At 36.1% G+C, this 17,128-nt stretch overlaps 1 protein-coding gene across 1 annotated transcript in view; it reads left to right on the top strand.

The window, feature by feature from the left end:
- The window catches only part of RPGRIP1L (RPGRIP1 like), a 145,787-nt gene that overhangs the window by 80,143 nt on the left and 48,516 nt on the right, over positions 1-17,128 (top strand). Inside the window, exons 19-23 of the mRNA XM_036750600.1 lie at positions 826-1,016; positions 1,129-1,212; positions 3,812-3,910; positions 4,821-4,986; positions 6,676-6,770. Of these exons, the coding sequence (XP_036606495.1) occupies positions 826-1,016; positions 1,129-1,212; positions 3,812-3,910; positions 4,821-4,986; positions 6,676-6,770 (635 nt within the window). The remainder of the gene's footprint in view (positions 1-825; positions 1,017-1,128; positions 1,213-3,811; positions 3,911-4,820; positions 4,987-6,675; positions 6,771-17,128) is intronic.

Raw genomic sequence — 17,128 nt, 5'->3', positions numbered from 1 at the left:
ATTGAAAGTTAGACTAGGAAAGACTGTTTATCCTTCCCAATACTAAGGATAACTCCCTTTTGAAATAAACAAAAAACTATGTTGTTTATTTCAAATCATTTCTCAAAAAAAATTCCAATCCATACATTTGAACAATAGGTTCAGAATACTTTTGAATGACAACTGCCTTAAATATGAGTTGCTTAAGTCACTAATTGTCTAGTTCTAAAAATCTGTTGCATTTTACTAATGTTTATATCCAAACTTAAAAGTTTGGTATGTTGTTATTTTGGCTTTATTTCTTTTTAATACTACTACTCTTCTATAGCCTGAAAACTGAATTGGGCAAAACTTAGAGAAAATAGATATTTGTAATAGCATTACTACTATTGTTGTTGTGGAAATATTTTAACATTTTCTCAGACAGTGCAAGTTGTTTTAAAAGTTGATAGCCATTTCATTTGTTTTTCTTAAAGAAAAGTGTTTGAAGGGCTATAGAGCAGAAAGTTTGTAAAGAGACAGCAGATCTTGGAGAAAGCTCATTTCTGGGGTTATCTTTGACTATAAATTCAGCAAATTAAAATATTTATAAATTAACTTCCATGTCTTTGAATTGACATTTTCTTTCAAAGTCCTTAACTTCAAAAAAGGATCTATGTGAAGCCTGAATGCATTACAGATTCTTTTGTCTTTAATTTACTCTAAGTGATTTGTGTTGGAAGCTGAAGTCATGCTCCAAGAGAACTGGAAAAAAAAATTTTAAAGAGCCCTTTAATTTTTGCATTATTAAAGTTTCAGGCTATCAAGAGTACATACAAAAATTAAACTAATTTTGTAATTTGACAGGAATATTTGAGTTAACAGATCATAAGAAACATCATACAGGAACCATTGAAGTTGTATTGAAGTGGAAATTTACTTACCTTCTTCCAACTACATCAGCAGCATCTGAGGACCTAATGAATGTTATTAAAAAAGAAGAATCAGAAGCTGATGAAATGTTGCACAGAACATCCTCTGTTACCACACCAGTTGTAGTAAGTAACTGACTTTTAAAACTTGCTTTAAAATTTAGAACACTTTGAAGCATTATTTTATATATAATTTATATTCATTGCTCTTAGCTTAATATACGTTGGTTTATCACAGGCTCCAATACCTAAACCAAGACAGCGTACAATCCCAACAGACAAGAAAGTGTCCTTTGTGGACTTCACTCCACACCAGGATTCTGTAAGTAACAAGAAACCAGAATAATGTATATAAGAATCCTTTCAAAGGAATTCTTTATCTGTATAATGTTATATGATTTAGAAGAACGCTAGGTGCCATATTCGCTTGTATAAGAGGTTTTTCAGTTTTTAATTCAGTTTTTAAAATATCAGTCTTATATATACTTCAAAGGATATGCGACTTCAAGTGTGTTCTTCCTCCATTGATACAGATCACAGCTTTTCCACAACCTAGTATACAGTTGACATGCATTATTGTCACCAAAGAAATCTTTTACCTAGTGGCTAGTATTCTGGTTATAAGCTTTTTTGAATGTTGCTAAGTTGTTCTGTAGCATGGTCCACACTTAAGACCTTTCCTCCTTAAGACCTGATAGAGTCTGTATTCTGGTGGCATAAGCTTTAACAACCCAGAGTCATCTCTAATTTATATTAAGGTGTTGAAGTTGGATTTCATTGAAAGATGAAATTTATATTGAGTCAGTTAGTCAATAGTCACTCAATAAACATGTAAGTGCCTTCTGTGTGCCAGGTACTGCGCTAAGCTCTGGGGATAGAAAAAGAGGCAAAAGACAGTCCCTGCCGTCAAGGAGCTGACAATCTAATAGAGGAAACAACAAGCAAACAAATATATACAAACAAGCTATATACAAGAAAAATAGGAAATAATTTGAAGAAGGAAAGCACTAGAATTAAGAGAGGTTGGGGAGGGCTTCCTGTAGATGATGGGATTTTAATGGGGACTTAAAGGAAGCCATGAAAGCCAGTAGGTAGAGATGAGGAAGGAGAGCATTCCAGGGTTGGGAAACAGCCAAAGAAAATGCCTAGAGCCTAGAGACGAAGTGTCTCATTCTGTAGTAACCAGGGGAGGCCACTGTCACTAGATCTAAGAGTACATGTGGAGGGATGAAGCATAAGAAAACTGGAAATGCCAGAGGTGGGGCTAGGTTATGAAGAGCTTTGAATGCCAAACAAATCATTTTGTGTTCACTCCTGGAAGCAGTAGGGAGCCATTGGAGTTTATCGAGTAGCAGAGTGACATGATCAGACCTGTGCTTTAGGAAAATCACTTCAGTGGCTGAATAGAGAGGATGGTTTGGAGTGGAGAGAGACGTGAGGCAGGCAGAGTCCCCCCTCCCTCCAAGCTGGCTATCGCAATAGTCTAGGTGTGAGGGGATGAGGGTCTGCACCAGAGTGGTGGCAGTGTCTGAGGAGAGATGAGGACATAGTCAAGAGATATTGCAAAGGTAAAACCACCTCTTCATGTGAGGCTGGAGAGAAGGGGGAGATAGTAGCAGAAGGCATCTAAAAGAAGAAAGGAGTTCACAGTGAGTGATCTCAGTGTTTTCTGTAAAATGTAAGGCAGCGTTCTTAACTGAGAGGGTGGGGTAAGGGGAACCATGGGGGGCTTGAGGAAGGATAAAAAGATTTAGAAGAGCCAATAAGGGAGGGAAAGTAGGATTGTCTAGCAGCAGTGAGGGTCCAGTTGAGGTTGTGTAACATAAATCTGTAGTGGACCCAGTCAGAATGGTTCAGTGATTTTCTCCACCTTCATTCCTCAGCATGCATAGAGGAGTAAAGGCAGAAGATGGTGGAAATGATCTAAGGCTGAGGCTTGGGATAACACAATTGAACACAATTGTCTATATGATAAGGGGACTAGGAATTCAAGAGAAGAGCACAGTGTAGAGTTGGACTGAATTACTGAGGGGTCAAGATGGGGAAAAGAAGAGAAAGTGGCTAGTCCAGGAGTAATGGCCAGGGAGAGAACTGAGGGGTATTCATATACACAGGAAGAATATGTGATTAAGCTACATTATCTGCAGTTAAATGATGGTGCCAACCACAGGGAATATGTGCCTCTTCTGATGGCTACAATGACTAAAATAATATATAATATGAAAGAATTAAACTTTAATAAAAATTCCTTTTTTCCTAATCTTAATTTTATATTCCTTCATTAAAATATAGAAACTAAATAACTATATTTTAGTGTTGGTGCTACATCCATGTTGGTTTATCATAGAATGTTAACCTAGAAATTAAGTTAGAGATCATCTAGTCTGAACCCTTCATTTTGCAGGGGAGGAAACTGAGACCAAGCTAATTTAAATGATAGGACCTAATTTACACAGTTTTTAATTTTTTTTGAGGGGGGGAAGGCAGGGCAATTGGGGTTAAGTGACTTGCCCAAGGTCACACAGCTAGTAAGTGTGTCAGGTATCTGAGGCTGGATTTGAACTCAGGTCCTCCTGACTCCAGGGCCGGTACTCTACTCACTGCACCACCTAACTGCCACAAGAGCTTTTAATTTTTGATAGAACCCAAATCTGATATCCAATGATCTACATAAATTTCACAGAGCTATTTCTCACAAACAATGTGAATATGTGTGTGTTGATAAATAGCTAGATATATAAATATAGATATAAATATGCTTTAAACTCTATAGAAGTTAATTTTATATGTGGAAAAAACAAGGAATCACTGAGAACTAAAAGATGTTATATAGTCTCACCTATAACTGAAAGGGAATCCCCTCAACAACATCCCCAAGAAGTCCCTTCCCACTCTAAAACCCATTATCCTTTACTCCATAGATGTCTGTCTCGAATGAAGATATACAAAAAGCTTCCCCAGAAATGAAAGTTACAAAGAAGTTACAAGCTAAGGCTCCATCCATGCCAGATATTCCAGAGGTAAGATTTCTATTATAATCAACAATTCTACTTTCTCAAAATAATTTTTGTAGACAGTAACTTGTGAGTTGTATTTCTACAAAATTTTATTGTTCTCTCATTTCAGTAATGTCCAACTCTTCCTTCAAAACCCCGATTTGGGGTTTTCTTGGCAAAGATACTGGAGTGGTTTGCTATTTCCTTTTTCAGCTCATTTTTACAGATGGGAAACTGAGACAAACAGGGTTAAATGACTTGCCCGGGGTCACGCAGCTAGTAAGTGTCTGAGGCCAGATTTGAACTCAGGAAGATGAGTCTTCCTGACTCCAGGCTCAGCACCATCTAGCACCCCTGGTATTCTATTAATCACTGACAAATAAAGGAATAGATGAATGGAGGAAGTTAGGTAGAATGAATGTTCAAGTACAATTATATATTGGCTGTCCTGTGTAGTCTTCCCATTTAGAAAATTGCAAATAGGCACTTATTTAAAAATCTTAAAGATTTTTTAAAACTTTTTGCTACTTTATGCATGAGTTTAAAAATTTTAAGTGTATATAAAACATGTATGTGTGTGTCTTACTTGAAATGGAAATTAGCTAAAAATATACAGCATTAAGTATTTCACAATTACTACAATTATATTTTTGATGACAAGTGCCAAACAGACATGTGAATGAAAGCCTTATGTTAAATGCATTTTTCATTCCAACAAGTAGACTTTTGCAAGCTGATAATTAATGAACTTTTCATTTCAGTCTATATTATTTAAGCAACTGATTTTCTCAAAGGTCACATAAATCATGTATATATTAGCTATATTTTTCAGTCTAAATTTAAATGGCTTTATAATTCAAGAGTTTGAAACAAGAATGTTATAAACATAACCTAAGTGACCATAAATATCTTTGTATTTCTTTCCATTTTTGAGGCTTTGCCGGAAGGGACAGTAGAGAATGTAAATGAGAATGCTCAAGAAATGCAGCAAGGAAAAGATGAGGATTTCTCTCACCTATCTGAGGGTCAACTTGCTGGCCGAAGTTCAAGTACTTCTGAAGAAGACACAGAAATTAGTGAGGAGTTAGAAAGAGAAGAAGGTAGATTTTTAGTTAAATTCTTTAATTTCACTGTTTTGTATGAACACTTTGCTTTTGTTTGGTATGTTAGTGCTTACTCATTGAACATCTTTGTTAGCTTAGAAGTTGGCTATTCCTGGACAAAAATGATAGGGTTGAGCTCATTCTAGATGTACTGAATGGTTTGTTGATTCAACCGGAAGTGGTATAATTGAGTGTTAAAAATTATTTCTTACCTAGATTTTTGTAATATTACAAAATATTACAGTTTTCAAGATATTGAGTGGCCTTTTATACTAACTTGTAGCAAACATCTTATTTTGAAAGAATCACATTTTTGAAGAATATTAACTTACGGATTTACAAGTAAAAGTTATCTATAAGCTTGTCTTAGATAATAAGAAAAATATGCATTTCTTCATAATGTCATCCAAACAGTTCAGTAACACCCATTTCTCTGAGTGTGCTTCCATTTAATGCTTTTTGTTTGTTTGTTTCCTTGTATTAAAAAGCTAGGGTTTTTTGTCTCTTGACACAGCCAGGAATTTTTCTGGTCTCTAAAAGGGTAGAAGTGTATAGATCTTTACCACTGAAATAGGATAAGAAACCCAGATTGTCATTACTGCAATAAGGTCAGTTAATATTAGGGTTCTATGTGTTTCATGCCTAGATTTAAGGCCACATCTATTCATATTCTCCCATATTGCCATGGTTAAGGCACTGAGATTAGACAATTCAACCATAAATTTTTTAGCATACTTCGCATATGAGTAATTTTGAGTGACAGCAAGTCAGTTCTAGTAGTTCATAAAACTATTTCATATAAATATGCAATGTAACTAGCCCAAGATGGCTATGTTCCCAGTTGCTTTCTCTTGAGCTACATTTTATCATTTCTTATAGCATTACAAGTGCTTGTGTGATGACTTATTTTGTATCAAATTCCTGGTTTGTCTGAATCCCTTACCCTACAAAATGACTGTTAAGTAGATTATTATGAAATTCTGGTTTGTCAATGCACTGTCCCCTGCTAAGAATCGTAGGAGCTACTAAGTGATTAATATGACAGTACATGACCATCATGGTCCAAGAATACCTAGATTATTCCGATAGAACAAGCCAGCTTGTTATAGATGGTTGTTCTTTTCAGTTCCTAAACTTGTCCTAATTCCTATTGTCACCTTACCTCTTCTTGATTCTTTAATGCTGATTCTGTACCCTTTTATTTTTGGTTTCTTAAAGAATTGTTCACAACTTTTTTGAAACTCTTATCAATATTGGAATTTGATTTGGTTTTACCTACCCTCAAATTACGACTGATTTCCACAGTAGAAATGTTGCTTTAGTGCAAAAGAGGTAACATTGACCTCTAAAATAGGACAGTCCATGGAATATTCTGGCTGACAGGCAATTAAATATTTATGAGAACATTTTAGTCATTGTTTCTCCAACGCATAAACTGCTTCTTAGTTGCAAGTAAAATACCATACATTTTCAGGCTTATGAACATCATGACTTCTTTATTTGAAAACTTGTCTTACTTTTAAAAATACAAAGTTAAAAATTCATTAATTTCTGATTTTCTTTTTAAGAGGAAGTAAAGATTTTGTCACTGTCACACCGTGCTGCAATTAGATTTCTCTTTGCTTTGCATTGTAAAAAATGTAATTGGTTTAACCTTATTTAATGATCAGCATTTTTTTTTAACAGTTCAAGAGGAAAGACTGGATTCTGATGCTGTTGATTCAGTAACTGACAGTGATGACTGTATTGTTCCGAGTCCCATGTCCAAGAAAGTTAAACAGGTTAGTGATTTGGTAATAATTAGAAATATGTAAAAGCCTCATTACATAGGTTGTATTTGGTGTTATTGTTTATCAGTTTGCATGCCTTCAGAATTTTACGGATCCTCAAAATTTTATTTAACTTTCTAGTTCAAGAATTTGTAGTCAATTCATTATGTAATAATGCTTAATATGTCAGCAAAGAATGGGTCAGGAGTGTCTGAGTTCAGTAATTTTAGTTACTTTGAAAGAAGCTATTTTTGTCCCTTCTCTGTTATTTGAAACCCATTTATTAATTTATTGCTATACTTATATTTAAAATACTCCTATAACTATTGTATTATAATATAACATTTTAAATTTTGGTAGCTTTTCTCTGAATTATATTTAAATATTTCTACTAGTGAACTCCTCGTGGTTATTTGGTCTTTGCAGAAGTATTACATCTTTAAAATTACTAGTTAATCTTACTTATGTAATGATACCTTTTTTTCTAGTAGTTATATTACTGAAAAGTAGCAAGTCTACATTGTGTAAACAAAGTCATGTTTTGAATGTCCTGAGGGATTTTGCCATCTAAAAGAACTGTTTTCATTATGTAAGATGTTATCTTGTGATGCAAATATGCATACCGTAATTTCTGTTTCTACATATTTGTTTTCTTGAAGTACAGATCTACTATTAAGTAATTTCATGATCAGGTCTCACTTTCCATTTGCAAGGATTCCAGTACTTTTCTTTACTCTTTACTCACATGCTTATTTTAATAGTAATGTAAAATAATAACATAGTATAATAAACTCAGAAAACGTTAAGAATGAGCTGATGAACAAACATGGCATAGCGGAAAGAGCACCATACTAGAAATCAGGAAACTGAGGTTTTGGTCCCCAATACTAATTGTCCATATCTTCTTAATCAAGTTTTGTTGTTGTTATTCGGTTGTTTCAGTCATGTATAACTCTCCATGACCCCATCTGAGGTTTTCTTGGCAAAGATGCTGGAGTGGTTTGCCATTTCCTTCTCCAGCTCATTTTACTGAGGCAAACAGGGTTAAGTGACTTGCCTAGGGTCACACAGCTAGTAAGTTTCTAAGGCCAAATTTGAACTAAGGACGATGAGTCTTCCTGATTCCATGCCTGGTATGTAATCAAGTTATTTTACTTCAATGATGCTGTTACCTCACCTATAAAACGAGGACTTATGACCATCTTGGATCCCCAAGGTCTCTTCTCGCTCTAAGTGCTTATGAATTCCTATGAATTTTGCATGTGTAGCCTGAAGACTTACAGTTTTAGAATTCAATTAATGTTGAATTAACCATTTTATCAATGTTGAAAAATTGAAATTCTAATATTAAATTAAGTAGAAGATTCTCCTCAGTCCCTGAACCCTACTGGAACACAATTTCTATTTTAAAATGGCAATGGAAAAATGTAGGTCAGTGTTGAGATCTCTTCCAGCTCTAAAAGTCTATGGAATTTCATTTTATAGCAGTTTTATTGAAACAGTTATCTCTCCCATATAAAGATTTACCCTAGGTAGTAAAGCTGAAACTTAAGCATTTAAAAATTTATTGATGTCTTTTGTATTTATATCACCTTCATTTCCAAATAGATCTCCTACTCTTCCCTCCTTGGGGGTATATAACCAGTAATGAGATGGTTATCTCAAAACTACAGACATTTTAGCCACTTCCTAAGCATAATTCCAAATTACTTTCTGGAACTGCTGGAACAATTCACATTCAATACCAATAGTATGACTGTCTTTCTTTATCCCCTCCAACAATAACTGTTCCCATTTTTGTCACCCTTGACCAATTTCCTGGGTATGAGGTAAAGCCACAGAATTGCTTCGATTTCCATTTCTCTTATATTAGTGATTTGGAGCAATCTTTGGCATGCTTGGTAATAGTTATTTCTTTGGACAACTATTTGTTTATAGCCTTTGACTACATAGACCTTAGAATCAAAGCTCTTGACCTTGTATATTAGTGTTAATTCTGCATGTTGGAGATCAGACCCTTATCAAAAATAGTTGATAAAAAATTTTTGCTGGATCAACAGTTTTACAAAAGCTTTCCACTTTCATATAATTAAAATTATCTGTATTATACTTTATGTTCATTTCTTTCCCTTCTTTAAGAAACCTAAACAAATGTTCCCACTTTCTCTCTTTCTCTCTCTCTCTCCCTCCCTCCCTCCCTCCGCCCTTTCTTTCTTACAGACACACACACACACACACACACACACACACAGACAGACAGACAGACACACACACACACACACACACACACACACACACCATAACTATAAAAGGTGCCTAATCTGGTTCTCATCTAACATTTTTAGTCTAATCTTTAATATTCAGGTCAATTTTATGAATTCCTGACATTTTAGTAAGCTTTTCACCAAAAGTTGATGTCTAATCAATTTTATAAATATGTGAGTAATCAAGTCCAAGTACATAAAAGCACAGAATTGGCAGCAGAAAAGACACTAGGAGATCATCTAATCTAGCTGCTTCTTTTTATAAAAGAATAATCTCACGTCCCTAGAAGTTCAATGACTTACCCAGAATTATACAGTGAATTGGTTAAGACTAGTAGTCATATCTCCCTACTCCTATTCCCATGAATTTTTGTACTACACAATACTTTTTTTTCTTTTCAAAGAATGGTTTTATTTTATTTTTCTAAATGACATGTAAAAACAATTTTAACCTTTTTTAAGAAGTAACTTTTGAATTCCTAATTCCCTTCCTCCCTTTTTGAGAAGGCAAGCATTTTGATATGGATTATACATGTAAAACATATTTCCATATTAGTTATGTTGTGAAAGAGAACACAGACCAACATCCCACCCTGAAAAATAAAGAAAAATTTTTTATAAAGTATGCTTTGATCTGCATTCAGATTCCATCAGTTCTCTCTGGAGGTTAGTAGCATGTTTCATCATGAGTCCTTCAGAATTGTCTTGGATCATTATGTTGCTGAGAATAGCTAACTCATACACAGTTGATCACCTTTAAAATGTCCCTGTAACTATGTACAATGTTCTCCTGGTTCTGCTCACTTCACTTTGCATCGGTTTATGTAAGTCTTCCTAGGTTTTTTGAGAGCATCTTGTTGTTTCTTTTTTTTTCTTTTATGTTTTTTAATTTTTTAATGATTTTTATTTGATATTTTTTAGTTTTCAGCATTGATTTCCACAAGATTTTGAGTTACAAATTTTCTCCCCCTTTCCAACTTCCCCCACACTCCAAGATGGCATATATTCTGATTGCCCCATTCCGCAGTCAGCCCTCCCTTCTATCACCCCATTTCCCCTCCCCCACATCCCCTTTCCCCTTATTTTCTTGCAGGGCAAGTATATCATTAAGGCAGAATTCATGACTTCAAAGATAACCATGAATATGCCTGAATGGTCCACAATTGCAGGATATAAGGAATTCTCTAAGTAGAAGGCAGAGGAGTAAAAGCATTTATTGAAACTCAAAAGTAGCAGGCCCATGGACCATTGTCCCCAAATCGACATCCTGGCAAGAACCTTCCAAAACCAATATGCCCATGTCACAATGGTGACCAGGAGGCCACAGAAAAACATTATGGCAGCAAGCCAAGCCATACTGGTGCTTCCCCCACCAATGCCAGGGCCCTCCAGCAAGAAGACCACCCACTGGCCTCAAGCCCCTGCTCAGCACTCTCCAGTCTTCACAACGATCACTCCTGCTTTTTGTAGTGCCTGCTGCCGTAGCCGCCTTCCGCCACAATCTCCAAGCTGTGTTCCAGCTAGCTGACTGCTTCCTCTCTCCTTCGGCTCTTAACTGCTCTCACCAACTGCCTTACCAGCTGCCTCTCCAACTGCCTCTTAGCTCTGCTCCAACGTTCAGCAAGCTCCTCCTACCACAGGCTTCATGTCATCACGTGGACTAGTACTTAGGCGCCTACCGTTGATTCCAGTCCTAGAAACTCCCCCTTGGACCCTGAGAGCACCCCACCCCCAAAGCTCACTCAAATGGGTAGGGAAGATCTTCCCATTCACTGATTGCCTTTACAGCAAGATAGATTTCTGTGCGCCATTGCCTGTATATCTTATTTCCCAGTTGCATGCAAAAACAACTTTTTTTTGAGCATCTGCATTTAAAACTTTGAGTTCCAAATTCTCTCCCCTCTTCCCTCCCCACCCACTCTCCCTGAGAAGGCAAGCAATTCAACATAGGCCACACATGTATCATTATGCAAAACACTCCCACAAATAGTCATGTTGTAAAAGACTAACTATATTTCCCTCCCTCCTATCCTGTCCCCCTTTATTTAGTTTTCTCCTTTGACCCAGTCCCTTTTCAAAAGTGTTTGCTTTTGATTACTTCTTCCCCCTATCTGCCCTCCCTTCTATCGTCCCCACTTTTTTATCCCCTTCCCCTACTTTCATGGGGAGTAAGATACCCAATTGAGTGTGTATGTTATTCCCTCCTCAAGTCAAATCCGATGAGAGCAAGAGTCACTCATTCCCCCTCACCTGCCCCCTATTCCCTTCCAACAGAACTGCTTTTTCTTGCCACTTTTATGTGAGATAATTTACCCCATTCTATCTCTCCCTTTCTCCCTCTCTCAATATATTCCTCTCTCATCCCTTAATTTAATTTTATTTTTTAGATATCATCCTTACATATTCAACTCATCCTGGGCCCTCTGTCTATGTATATGTATATTCCCTTCAACTACCCTAATACTGAGAAAGGTCTTATGAATTTCAAACATCATCTTTCCATGTAGGAATGTAACCAAAATAGTTCAACTTTAATAAGTCCCTTATGATTTCACTTTCTTGTTTACCTTTTCATGCTTCTCTTGATTCTTAGGTTTGAAAGTCAGATTTTCTATTCAGCTCTAGTCTTTTCACTGAGAAAGCTTGAAAGTCCTCTATTTTATTGAAAATCCATATTTTGCCTTGGAGCATTATACTCAGTTTTGCTGGGTAGGTGATTCTTGGTTTCAATCCCAACTCTTTTGACCTCTGGAATATCATATTCTAAGCCCTTTGATCCCTTAATGGCGAACCTGCTAGATCTTGTGTTATCCTGATTGTGTTTCCATAATACTCAAATTGTTTATTTCTTGCTACTTGCAGTATTTATCCTTGACCTGGAAATTCTGGAATTTGGTGACAATATTCCTAGGAGTTTTCTTTTGGTGATCTTTTTCAAGAAGTGATCAGTAGATTCTTTCAATTTTTTATTTTACCCTCTGGCTCTAGAATATCAGGGCAATTCTCCTTAATTTCTTGAAAGATGGCATCTAGGCTCTTTTTTTGATCTTGGCTTTCAGGTAGTCCAATAATTTTTAAATTATCTCTCCTGGATCTATTTTCCAGGTCAGTGGTTTTTCCAATGAGATATTTCACATTGTCTTCCATTTTTTCATTCCTTTGGTTCTGTTTTGTCTTGATTTCTCATAAAGTCACTAGCTTCCACTTGCTGCAATCTAATTTTTAAGGTAGTATTTTCTTCAGTGGTCTTTTGGACCTCCTTTTCCATTTGGCTAATTCTGCCTTTCAAGGCATTCTTCTCTTCATTGGCTTTTTGGAGCTCTTTTGCCATTCGAGTTAGTCTATTTTTTAAATTTTTTTATTTTTTTCACATTTATTTTTCTTTTTGGAGGGAAGAAGGCAGGGCAATTGGGGTTAAGTGACTTGCCCAAGGTCACACAGCTGGTAAGTGTGTCAAGTGTCTGAGGCAGGATTTGAACTCAGGTCCTCCTGACTCCAGGGCTGGTGCTCTACTCGCTGCGCCACCTAGCTGCCCCGAGTTAGTCTGTTTTTAAGGTGTTATTTTCTTCAGTATTTTTTGGGTGCCCTTTAGCAAGTCATTTACTTGTTTTTCATGATTTTCTCATATCATTCTCATTTCTCTTCCCAATTTTTCCTCTGCTTCTCTTACTTGCTTTTCCAAATCCTTTTTGAGCTCTTCCATGGCCTGAGACCAGTTCATGTTTTTCTTGGAGGCTTTTGATGTAGGCTCTTTGACTTTGTTGAATTCTTCTGGCTGTATGTTTTGATCTTCTTTGTCACCAAAAAAAATTCCAAAGTCTGAGTCTGAATCTGGGTCCGTTTTCGCTGCCTGTTCATGTTCCCAGCCAGCTACTTGACCCTTGAGCTTTTTGTCAGCATATGACTGCTTGTAGAGTAGAGAGTACTTTGTCCCAAGCTTGAGGGTCTGTGCTGCTATTTTCAGAGCTACTTCTACGCAGCAAGCTCTGCCACACCAGCGCTTCTCCTCCCCCAAGAACCACCAACCCAGACCGTGACTCAGATCCAAGCAGGCTCTGCAGTCCTGCTCTGATCCACTGCTTAATTCATCCCACCTGGTGAGCCTGGGGCTGGAAGCACCTGCAGCTGGGGCTCTGGAAGGAGCCCCAGAGCTGCACCACTTCTGCACCTCTGGGGCTGGAGCCAACTGCGCACTCTTTTCACTCTATTCCCGTGGTATTTCCCACTAACCTTCTTTGTTTTCTTTGGCGTTTGTGGGTTGAAAAATCTGGTAACTGTCACAGCTCAGTGATTCAGGGCCCTACCACCTGTACCACCCAGCTCCTGTTCTGGTTGGCCCTGGCGCAGCCCGCGCTGGGCTATACTCTGCTCCACTGCCAGCCCCCACGCGATAGACCCTTCCCTGCAACAATCCTGGCTTTCCTGAGCTGGAGCCCTGCTTCCCTCTGTTATCCTGTGGGTTCTGCAACTCTAGAATTTGTTCAGAGCCATTTTTATAGGTGTTTAGAGGGACCTATGGGAGAGCTTAAGCAAATCCCTGCTTTCCAGCCACTATCTTGGCTCTGCCACCCACAATACTTTTTAAAGAAATTGTCTTACTATCTTTCTCTCATCCTAGGCACCAAAGGACATTTTCTGGAAAAACATGATAGTGACCCCAGAAGATTAGGGATATATCTCATAAAGTACAAGAGGACAGTGACATAGATGTTAGAATATAGCTCTAATATACATAAAAGAAACTTGGATATAATAACTATACTTCTATATAAAGCATTTTTTAATTTTCAAAACATTTTCCCATACTAATTTTGTATTAGACCTACCAGGAATACAAAAATTATAAAATGTGTTCCCTATCTACATATGGAGCTTTCTAGTCTAGTAAGAGAAATAAGATATGACCCATATGCAAATATTAAAATGAAATAACAATATAGGTCAAAAATGCATGAAATAGCAGTAAGTAATATATAATCCTGGCACCTGAGTGGTACAGTGGATAGAGCAGGCTCGGAGCCAGGAAGATCTGAGTTCAAATGCAGCCTCAGACACTTATTAGTGTCTGGACAAGTCATGCCCCAGTTCTTCATCTGTAAAATGGCGACACACTGGAAAAGGAAAAGGCAAACCTCTCCAGTATCTTTGCCAAGAAAACCCCATGTTCCATAGAGCTGGACACAACTGAAAGACTAAAGGACAATAATATATAATTGTCAAATGCACAAACAGTTAAGCTTTGTGAGTTCAGAAGAGGCAGAGATTACCAGACTCTGAATTAGTTATGAAGTGCTTCATAGAAAACGTCTGACTTAAGTGGGACATTAAAGGTTATATAATGTAGTAGAATAGAGCAAACAAAGATCCAAGGTGGAAATGCACTTTTTTGGGAGGACTGTGAATTAGACCAGATTACTGGAACAGTGATCCTCATATGCCAGGAACTAAAAGCCCTTTACTATCCTGAGAGAATCCTTGGGAAGCAGCGTAGCAGACTGGGAGTACTGAAGACTCAAACACTGACCCTGACGCTTCCTAACTTTGTGATCACAAGCAAGTCAGTTAACCTTTCTTGAGCCTTGGTTTTCTGCCCTGCTAAATGGGGGAAATAACACCTATAGTACCTAAATCACAAGGTTGTTGTGAGGTTCAAAAGAGATAATGTATGGAAAAAGTACTTTGCAGTCCTCCATCTATTGTTTCTGTTTTTTATGTACCTAATTATTTCTATGTTGTCTCCCCCATTAGAATATAAGCTCTTTGAGGATTGTGATTATTTTTGCTTTACTTTGTGTCTCCAGAGCTTGACCTGGTGCCTGACACACAAAAAACACAAAATAAATGCTTATTTTTGATTGATTGAAACTTCAAAATAGAAGATTAAAAGTATATTGTGATAAGATTTTGAATGGGCCTTGAGTGCCAGTCTGAATAGTCAGTGTGTCTCAGTCACTGGAATAACCTAACCAAATGAAACCATAGATCCTTCATAGAGTTTAGGGGAACCTACAAAAGATAATTGCCTTTCTGAGTATTTCATTTGTTATCTAAAAATACTTTTCATTTTATAAGAAAATTCTAAAGTATGCTATCTTACTTAGTCCCATGGGATTACATATTTGTTCTATCTTTAGTCATCTCAATGATATGCTACATTTTACTTTTTAAAGTTCGGAATGAAGACTTTTGATTTAATTAAGCTTCAAGAACACTAAAATTTTTTGTGAAGGAACTTGCCTTAAAGAATAATTATGTTTTTTTAACATACAATTTTTTCATCAAAGTGGTCCAGGATTTTTCCTTGTTAAATTTCAGAGAAAGTCACATGTTATTTCTCTCTGCTGCCTCTTGGTACTGCCACCCTAAAATCTCATTTCATTCGGTGTCTAAACAGTCCGAAGTGGACTCAGAAACAGTGTGAGGAGAGCATGTGCAATGTCATCTCCTACAGCCATTTACATTAAGCAGTTTTTATGCCTGAATGATATACATCTCCTCAACACTATATATGTTTATAGAACTTCTTCTGCTAGTTTAATGTAGACTCATTATTTTAATAGGTAGGACAGAATTATGTTTAATTAAACACAAAATATAGTAGCATCCTTTAAGCTGAACCAGTATAAACCAGATTCAGAGATCATTATTCAGCAAAAAACACTGTAGTTACCGTACAAGTTGTGCAGCATGTAATTTTTTTTTATTTTAAACTTAAATACAAAATGAGAAAAGGAAAAAAATTGCCATACATACATCAGACCATAGAAGAAGATTCGATATAAAACAATAAATTTCCATTTCAAGAAAACATATATAATAAATACTATATATTGTTCTCAAAGCTGCCCAGCTTTTCTTTGCTTCCTTGTTGGTTTTCTTTTGTTCTCTGCTGCACATTTTTTACTTTTTTTTTCTCCTCACCTAACTCCCCCACTAAAGAAGGCTATAATTACATGTGGATATATATACATATGTATACACATACTTATACACATATGTGTGTACATACATACATACATACAAATAGAGATAAACATACACATATATACACTCATACACATATAAGACTATATTATGCTTATTTCTACCTGTCATCTGTTTCTCTGAAAGTGGATAGCATCTTCCTTCATAAGTCCAAGTCTTTCCATGTTTTTCTAAATCTATCAGTTCATCATTTCTGACACCACAGCAATATTCAAACCCAATCACATCTTATATGAGAGATTGTCTGTGACAGTTTTTTCCCCCAATCTTCTGCATTCCTCCTATTCTTGGCTACATAGGTTTTATTTATACAAGAAAATTTTAATTTAAAATAATCAAAATTATCCTTTTTACACTTTAGCAATGCTCTTCATTATAATATAGTTTAAAGTCTGATACTGCTGAATCTACTTCCTTTACATCTTTTTTCCTGGTTTCTTTGAAGTTCCTGACCTTTTTACTCTTCCAAATGAACTTTGTTATTACTTTTTCTAACTCAGTAAAATAATTTTTTTAGTAATTTAATTGGGATAACATTGAATAAATAGATTAGTTAGGTAAAATTGTCATTTTAAAAATTATATTGCCTTTACCTATCCATGAACAATAAACACTACTTCAGTTATTTAGATCTGAGTTTGTATAAAATTGTTTTATATTTATGTTCTTATAGTTCCTGTGTCTGTTTTGGCAGGTATATGCTCATATATTTTATACTGTCTAGGTATTTTAAATGGTCTAAAACTATATTGAATAATATTGCTATCATATATAGTTTCTCTATTTTTCACTTTTGATTAAATCTATTTTAACTTTAACTTTGTCTAGGATCAGGACTACTATCCCTGCTTTTTTTACATGCTAAATTCTGCTCCTGCCCTTTGTTTTATCTTTGTGTATATCTCTCATTTGTATAATGTTTCCTGAAAGCAACGTATTGTTGAATTCATATTTTCAATCTGTTATCCATTTCTGTTTTATGGGTAAATACATCCCATTCACATTCTAAGCTACAATTACTTATTGTGTATTTTCCTCCTTCTTATTTTTCCTCACTATCCTCACCCTATTTACTCTATTTCTCCTCATTCTTCTGCTTTACTTCTACCCACTACTTTGCCC

Source organism: Trichosurus vulpecula, chromosome 3 (genome assembly GCF_011100635.1).
Source record: "Trichosurus vulpecula isolate mTriVul1 chromosome 3, mTriVul1.pri, whole genome shotgun sequence".
Classification (NCBI taxonomy): Eukaryota; Metazoa; Chordata; class Mammalia; order Diprotodontia; family Phalangeridae; genus Trichosurus; species Trichosurus vulpecula.
This window is presented reverse-complemented; position numbering and strand designations above follow the sequence as displayed.